The 8,623-nt window shown below is 57.0% G+C and overlaps 1 protein-coding gene across 1 annotated transcript; it reads right to left on the bottom strand.

Annotated features, from left to right (window-relative positions):
* Window positions 1-758: 758 nt before the first annotated feature.
* TOR4A (torsin family 4 member A) lies at window positions 759-8,143 on the bottom strand. The gene is made up of 2 exons (XM_039720213.1): window positions 7,820-8,143; window positions 759-3,624 (listed from the first exon to the last, which is right to left on the bottom strand). The coding sequence occupies exon 2, from the start codon at window positions 3,583-3,585 to the stop codon at window positions 1,924-1,926; it is 1,662 nt and encodes a 553-aa protein (XP_039576147.1). The 5' UTR covers window positions 3,586-3,624; window positions 7,820-8,143; the 3' UTR covers window positions 759-1,923.
* Between the last annotated feature and the right edge of the window lie 480 nt (window positions 8,144-8,623).

The raw sequence follows: 8,623 nt of genomic DNA, 5'->3' as shown, positions 1-8,623 counted from the left end.
GGATTCCAGTCCTGCAGCCTATCTTCTGGCAGGAAAAGTCCTCTCCACAGCCTGGGGATTCCTGTGCTGTCTGACAAGAGCTCCAGAGGCTCAGGGGTGAGGTGGTGCTCAGGCAGCAGGAAGCTGAGCCCACCTCTGAGCACTGAGAGGAGCTTTGAGACACAAAAACTCCAGCAGGTCTGCAAGGTGCACAGGGCACTCAGGAAAACTCAGGCTCAGGGAGTGGCTAGGAGCCCTGATTTAGGGCAGGAGAGCCCTAGAGGAGTAGAAACAAACTCTGCAGATGCTCAGCTCCACTCAAAGTCACCCTCCCCTGTTACACAGGCTGATGGTTGGTGTGGAGGCACCCAGGGACCTCTGGCACAACCAAACACCTCGTGGGTGGCATTTATAAACAAAAACATTGTTGAGACAACCAGAACTAACATCTGCCCCTCTCCCAGCTGGAGGAGGAGGGGAATCCTGGTCCCCGAGTTGTCTCTCAGCCAGGATAAAAGCATCCCAAATGTCTTAGCTGATCTTACTGCTTAAGTTAAGCTCTCTAAGCTGTGGAAACCAGCTCCCACACGTTGGTTTTTGAGGACACGTGAATTTAGGAGGTGGCTGGGATGGAGGAGCTGTGCAGCACCCAGCTTCTGGCACTCCTGCACCGTGTGGGTTTGGATTGGGTTTACCAGGGGTACATGGCTCCAGGAGGGAAACTTTGGAGGAAATCCAAATTTCAATCAAATGAAAGAAATGTACTTTCGATTCTTTTATTTAGGATAGCTTGGGTTTATTCATGACAATAGCTCTGGAAGCTGGAGTATGTGACAGAGTCTTTGGAGACCAACAATTAGAAAGAGGTGAATCAAAACCCCAGTGCAAACATCCACAGGGTTTCTTGTCTGGGAATTCACAGCAAGCTGTAGAAATCTTGTACAAAACCACAACCTGAGAAAACAATGTCATAAATACCTGCTCAGCTTTGCTCAAAACATAGCTGTGTGCTCTTCCCAAGCTGCTCCCAGGCCACATCTCACCTGGGGCTCAATGGCAAAGCCTTGGCCTCTCAGGACTGGGAACAAGCCCAGGATTCCCACTCCATTAGCCCAAACTGTCTTTTCCAGTGTGTGCTGCTTAATATCCATCCATTGCTGCTTTGGGCTCTCTAGACAATGACTGCCCACAGTGACATGTCCCCAGAGGCAAAAAGCACAAGAGCTCTGAGGATGAGGTGTCACTGCCAGACCTGAAACAATCCAGAGTTATTTCTGCACCATCTGGCACAGCTGAGCAGTCTGAGGCGAGCCCAAACACACCCACAGGGCAGAAATCTCACTGCAGGTGCCAAAGGTGAGCTCAGGGATGAGCTCAGAAGAGCAACAGCTCAGGAACAGGTCCAAAAAGCGTTCTCCTGAGGATGTGGTCACGTAGGAGCTGGGGAAGGCAGGCCTGCACATCTGGGGGGCAGGAGCACAAACTGTCCCGGTGCCAGGTGTCCAGCCCTGCCCTGCTCTGCACACACCAGCCAGGACCAGGGAAAGCAAAGAGCTGTGAGCCTGGAGACAGTGAGACACATGAGGTGACACATTCTGCAGGGGCAGTGACCCAGGGATTGTTCCATCCTATTTATATCCTGCAGCTTTTGATGACACCTCAAAACTCCTTAATGACAAGAATCCCAAACGAGAATGAGGAACAAAGCATCCTGCACTTATTGGGAGGTGGCTCCAGCTTCCTTGTCCTTCCTGTTCCACAGAACACCAGAAAAAGTGAAGTCTCTGGAGGAGAACAGGAACCAGGTTGTCCAGGCTGCCACCCCTCTGCCTGGCCAGGGCAGGGCTGAGAAAGGACACTGAGCACAGCCTGCTGGAACACACTCCTCATGAGCACAGAAGGTTGATAATCCTGAGAGCAGGGCTTGGTCTCTGCAGTAAATCCCTACAGGAGGTTGACTTTGGCCACAACCTGCTTGCAGCCCATGCTGGAGTACTGCTTGTCCCCTGTAGTGTAGTAACTGAGCTGATTTGCCAAATTTTCAATGTGCTTCTGGTCGGGATAGAGCCCCTCCCTCCTCATGTGCTCCAGGAAGCAGTTTATGACGTGGGACTTCTCCAGAAGGACGAAGGGGATGATGTCTGCAGCCTTCCACAGAGGGTGCACGCTGACCAGGACTGGCTGGATGATGCTCAGCAGCTCTTCAGCTCCCCGTTGCTGGTGCAGGAGCTCAGTGGATGCATTCTGGATAACGAACTTTGTGATTTCAGCACCTCCCAGGTTGCTTATTAAAATGTAGATGGCATTGAGGAACTCGTTGGTTTGATTGGGTTCAAAGAATCGGCTGAGAGTGTCCAGCAGGACGGGGGACATGAGCTCAACCTCATCCAGAATGAACAGTGGGGTCTTTTCCTCTATTTCAGCTCTGGTAACCATGTCAGAAATCTTCTTGGACAGATCTATTTCACAGGTGAGAGGAGGCACCCCGCTGGGGCAGTGATGCATCACAAAGTACTGGAGCACAAAGTCATTGTCCATGACAGAGCGAAAGTGTTTGGCCAGCACCCAGCCAACGTGGCTCTTCCCAACCCCTGGGGGGCCGTTCAGAGAGATCACCAGAGGCTTGTTGTGGATGTGGGTGGCCAGATAGTCTTTCAGTAATTCCACAATACCTTCCACAGCAACCTTCTGCCCAAATACTTCCCGGTGCATGGTTTTCTCCAGACCATCCAGGTCGTATTTTTGGAGGTTATCATCCAGGTTCTCTATTGCATTGAGAATCTGGAAGAAGATAATGGCAATGAGCAAGAGGAGGCAGCGCTTTGCCTTGCTCTTCTCCTCTGCTGGGAGGTATTTTTTTGTTTTGTCTGGGTAGAGAACCATCCTGGATTTCCTGCGGCTCTTTTTCCGCCTGCACTTTTTCACAGAGTAATGTTCCACAGACGTGTCAAAGGTGAAGTACTGGGAGCTCTCAAAGCCAGCCTGATTAAAGAAGGACATGGAAGGGTTGTACAGGGAAGTTCTGTTCAGGGACAGCTGCCTCTGGAGCAGCCTGGTGTGGACAAACTCGGCAGACTTTTCCCGAGGCAGCTCTAAATGCAGACGGCTTTTCTTCAGCCCCCGGTAGCGCCGGCGCAGGCGGACGAAGGCCCGCAGGGGAGAGGAAATGGAAGTGATTTTCTTGGAAGCAGCAGGGATCACAGCATCTGGTACTTCCTCTGCGTCACTCTCTGAGCAAGACGCCTCTTCTTTTGCATCACAGGGCATTTCCCCTTCCCTGTCGCTGTCGGTGACAGGAATGTCCCCTTCCCTGTCACTGCCACTGCCAGGAATGTCCCCTTCCCTGTCACTGCCAGGAATGTCCCCTTCCCCATCACTGGAACCGCCCTGTGTCTCTCCTGCCACGCTGTCCTCAGTGAAGACAACTCCTGGGTCACAAGGAGCCTCTTCTTTTGTGCTGCTCTCAGCACAGGGCACCTCTCCTGCGTCCTCCACTGCTCCAGATGTGTCTCCTGTGGGATTGCTCTCCATGCAGAGCATCTCCACCCCCAGATCACTGAGGACACTTTTTCCATCCACCTCAGAGCAGGGCAGCTCTTCCTCCATCTCTTCTGGTTCTTACAGCCCATTCACATCATCTTCTTTCTAAAAAGAAAAGGAATTATGTAAAATCAACCTTCCTAATATCAGGAAGTGACCAATAACAGTGGAATGAACAGATATCCCCCTTTCTAATGGGCAGAAAGCTGCAGCAACCAGCAATGCCAAGGTGGCAGAGACTTTCAGACCTAAGCTGACTTTCAGGAAGATGGGAGAGATGTGCAAAACTACAGATGAAATTCACAGAATTCACAGAATGACCAGGTTGGAAGAGACCTTCAAGACCATCGAGTCCAACCCAGCCCCAACCCCTCAACTCAACCCTGGCACCCAGTGCCACATCCAGGCTTTGTTAAACACACCCAGGGATGGGGACTGCACCACCTCCCCGGGCAGCCATTCCAGAACTTTATCACTCTTTCAAGTAAAAAACTTCTTCCTAATATCAAATCTGAACTTCCCTTGGTGCAGCTGGAGGCTGTGTGCTCTGGTTGTGTCAGTGCTGCCTGGAGAAAGAGCCCAGCCCCAGCTGAGCACAGGCACCTTTCAGGAGCTGTGCAGAGTGATGAGGGCACCCCTGAGTCTCCTTTTCTCCAGGCTGAGCACCCCCAGCTCCCTCAGTCATTCCTCAGTGTCAATTAATGCAAACTGATGTTACAACACAAACCCAACCCAGCCTTCAGATGCAGAAGGGAAGGTCAGAGCTGGCTGGGGTCAGAGCCAAAGGCTCTGCTGTGAAAAGGAGGCAGGACAGCAGGACAGACTGAGCCATGCTGTGAACCAGCTGCCCAGTCCTCTTTCCCTACACCTGCTAAACTCAAGGGAGACACAAAGCCCCACCTCTGTGCCAGCACATGCACACAGGCACGTACACACCCTGTGGGGAGTCACTCATCCACCCACAGACATCTCTCGGCTGTGGGAGTAACTTGCTGTGGTTGCCATCCCGGCTGTGGTGGCACCTCCCAGGGAGGATTTTCCTGGCCGTGCTGATGGATGTGCCTGGCAGGGAGGTGAGATGAGAGCTGCCCTGCATGGGAAGGCTCAGAGGGGCTGCAGAGAGACAGCATGGCTGTGCCTGAGCCTGCCAGCAGCACATGGGTGTGGGGAGAGGAGTGGGGCAGCCCCACAGAACCCCAACCCTGCCACCACCATGGTCCTTCCATGCCCTGTGTGCCCACACACCCCTGCACGTGAGGAGGGACACAGGGGCTGCCACTTGAGACCCTGGAGCTGCACAGGAGAGCTGAGGGACGTGGTCATCCTGGGATAACCATCTCAATGGACAAACCTCAGCTGGCAACAAGAAGGAGAGGCCAGAGGGATGTGACGAGAGGCCAGAGGGATGTGACAAGAGGCACAGACCCAGCAGGGAAGCCCTGGCAGAACGCAGCTCTGCAGGCTGGATGCAGCCCCATGTGCTGCCCTGGCCCTGCCTGGCACAAGGCTGGAGGTGGCAGAAGCTGTGTCGTGGTGGGAGGGCACTTTTCTGACACCTCTGGGCTGCAGCAGGGCTGACACCAGGGACAGTTTGCTGCTGTGGCACTGCCAGCCCCAGAGCACGCAGCCAGCACGGGCAGCGTGAGGAAACGCCGCTTTCATCAGCCATCCTTAAAAAATCAACACCAGGTCTTGCCAAAGGCACCACGACTCCGGAGGGAGCAGGGAGGTCGGGAAGTTTGTTATTAACTCGCTGCAGCTCAGCAGGAAGCCACCAACCTGCACGGAGTCACGCTCTGGACAGGCTTTACTTCCCCTGCTCCGTCACCCTCCGAGCCCCAGGGCAGCCACGGGCCCTGGAAATGCTCCCTCTGCCCCCCTGCTTCACCCCACACCCGCCCTGGCTGCTCTGAAATGCAGAGCTTCACTCCCACTCTGTGCACAAGCTGATTTTGGGACGTGTGAGGGCAGCCAGAGAGCCCAGCCATCACTGCTGGACTGCCACTGGTGGCAGCAATTAACCCCGAGTGCTAATTGCTGACCTAGTTCCTGACCCTGTGCAGGGTTTGGTGTGCAAAGACAAAACCAGCCAGATGGGATCTGGCAAGGAGGCCCCGAGGCAGCTCCAGGAAGAAGGGCTGGATGCCACCATCACTGCGATGCCACCCAAAGGATGCCACGGCAGCCCTGGGCTGTCCCCACACCACTCTGCAGTCACAGCCTTGCTCCTCTCCATCCTGCTCACCCTGCTCACACAGTGCCTGCAGCTCCCCAAAGAGACAGCTCCCACCAAAGCCGCTGGGGAGCAGCCCCTCAGCTCACACCAGCATGGGCTCAAGGGATCAGGGACACCACAGAGCTCAGCCAGGGATCAGAAAACCCTCCAGGCACTGACAAACATCTCCACAAACACAGGGTGGTATTTTCTCAGCCCCAAGCCCTTGCAGGTGAAGAAGGGGTTGCTGAAATGCCAGGGAAGAGGCTATGGAAATTTACAGGAAAAGTTTTAGAGAACAGAAGGATCACAGAATCATGGAATAGTTATGGCTGGATGGAACCTTCAAAGAGCATCTCCTCCATGGGCAGGGACACCTCCCCCCAGCCCAGGCTGCTCCAAGCCCCATCCAGCCCAGCCTGCAGTGGGGCAGCCACTCTGGGCACCCGTGCCAGGGCCCCACCATCCTCAATTCTCAGAAACTTCCTTATCTCTGCTCTAAAGCCACTGTCTTCTATTTAAAACCATCACCTCTTGTCCTGTCATAACAGGACCTGCTTTTTTTCTCTCTTTTTCACGGGCTCCCTTCAAGGCCTGGGAGGCTGCTCCTGGCAGGGAAACACAGGACACCCCAAGCACTGCCCATGGACACTCCAGGCCACAGTCAGGTGCTGCTGCAGCTGAAACATGGAGTGATGTGGCTGCTCAGAGCCCAGAGCCTGCTCTGCCACTGCCACGTCCATGCAGAGAGCCCAGTGCCCCTGCAAGACCCGTGGGGAATGGTGGGAGGTGGTCCAAGATCCTCTTCCCAAAAGCCCACCAGCACATCCATCCCACCAGTGTGGGATGCCCAACCCTCCAGATGAGCCGAGCAAGGCAGGGTGGAAGGGCAAAGCCCCATTCTGAGCAAGGAATCTGTCCAGTCATGAATGTAATAACCCTGTTAATGCCATGACTCAGTCCCTAATACCTGCTGGTATTTACTTAGGACTGGAAGTTTCTAAGAGCAGCCCTTGCACACTCAGTGTCGGGTCAGGGCTGGGCAGGAGGCTGTGCCAGACTGCAATGCTGCACTTTTGGCACCTTAATTCAATATTTGGGGAAAACAACAGGAGAGAGAAGGCAGGAATTCAGACTGCAGCATCCCAGCGTTCATGTAAACACTGCTGATCTCTGTTCTGTGCTGAGCCTGGACACCACAGGAAAACTTGCACTTGGAAACACTCCTGGGAAGCCTCCAGCCTTCCTGCTGTAGCTCTTGTAGTGTTTGCATTCGTGCACCCTGCTGCTCCAAAACAACATCTCCACAACAGAGGCGCCTGTGTGGGCAGCTGGAGGCAGCCTGGGAGAGGGGAGCGGGATGGGGACAGCCCCGGCAAAGCCCTGGCGGCAGCAGAGGCCAGCGGGGAACCGCGGGCTGGGTTAAAGCACCCCCGGCCGGGGAGGCTGCATCCCAACTCAGCCTCTGTGGCTGAGCAAAGCTGCTGGGAAACGGGAACAGCCGGGAAAGTCTAAAGATTGACATCCCGCACCCCCAGCTGGAGCCAAACCCTCCATCCAAAAGGGAACATCTCCCCGGGGAAGGTGGCACAAAGCAGCCCCTTGCTGAGGGGGCTGCAGATAAGGGGGTCAGTGGCTGGGAGGAGAACGCGGAATGCCGGCAGAGGCCAGCACGGCCCCGGCATCCCGAGGCAGCTGCCCGGGGCCCCGTCCGGGAAGAAGCCGAGCGGCGCGGTCGGTGCTCGGCGGGGCGGGCGCGCACCCTGCCCGGCACACGGGGACAGCGGGGACAGCCAGCACCCCCCGACACACACCCCACCAGCCCAGCCCCAGGCTCTGCCAGGCCCCGAAGGGAAGGACAGCAAGTCCGAAGGGAAGGACAGCAAGCAGAGGGGAAGAGCCTGAAGCATCCCAAAGCGACGGGAGCAAGAGCATCCCTGGAAAACCGCGGCGGGTTTTGCTGGAAAGCAGCGGCTGGGGACGAGCAGCAGGCGGTGGCAGGGATGGAGCTGGAAGCAGCCCTGGGGTGCCCTGGAGACCCTGCGGGGTGGGGAGCAGCACGGGGGCCGATGCCAGCGCAGTTACCCGCGGTGTCCCCTCGGCGCCGGCCACCGGCGCTCCCTCCGCCCGCCGAGCGCTGCCCCGGCCTCGCAGGGGCCGGCAGCTCCTCTGCGGCCGCTCTCATCCGTGCAGAGACCAGCCCGGAGAGGAAATGGTGAGGAGGAGTGGCCCTGGGCGGCACTTCCTTCTCGCCGGCCGTGGGGTGGCCGGTTCCGTGTCCCCTCCCGGCCAGAGCCCTCCCCGGTGCTCCGTGAGCGTGCGGGCGGACACGGGCAGCGCGGTGAGCTCAGCGCCGCACAGCCCCGGCCCGGGCACACAGCCCTCCCCGGCCCTGCGGCTCCTTAGTCAGCAGCCCCGAGCCCGAGCCCTAAAGGTCACAGCGGTGACGCTGCCGGCAGGGCTCGCCGGGGCTTGGCTGCTTCCCCCGCCAGCAGCAGGAACGGGGAGTCACTCTGCGGGGAAGGAGTGAGTCCGTAAAAAATAACGAGTCTGGAAAAAGCAGCAAGTCCAGAGTAGCTGGCTGGACCCTGGGCAGGTCCTGCCCGCAGCCGCTGCTGCTCTGCTGCCCCGGCCCTGCCGCAGCCCTTGGCCCGTGGCTGCTCTGCCCAGGCAGCTCGGGGACAGGGGACAGCGCGGCCGTGGGACCAGCTGCTGGCGTGGGCACAGAAACTCCCCGGGGAAAACCACTTCATGCCTCCAGAGCAGGAAGCAGCGAGGTTTTCCTCACCCAAGAGGGCAAAAGTTCATCACGGGGCTCCTCCTCACCTGCACTCCCCTTTCCTTCAGCCCTGATGAAAGAACGCCCTGGCACGTCCCACCTCTCACCTG

The sequence above is a fragment of the Passer montanus genome, unplaced genomic scaffold (assembly GCF_014805655.1).
Source record: "Passer montanus isolate IOZ18808 unplaced genomic scaffold, ASM1480565v1 scaffold43, whole genome shotgun sequence".
NCBI classification, from domain to species: domain Eukaryota; kingdom Metazoa; phylum Chordata; class Aves; order Passeriformes; family Passeridae; genus Passer; species Passer montanus.
This window is presented reverse-complemented; position numbering and strand designations above follow the sequence as displayed.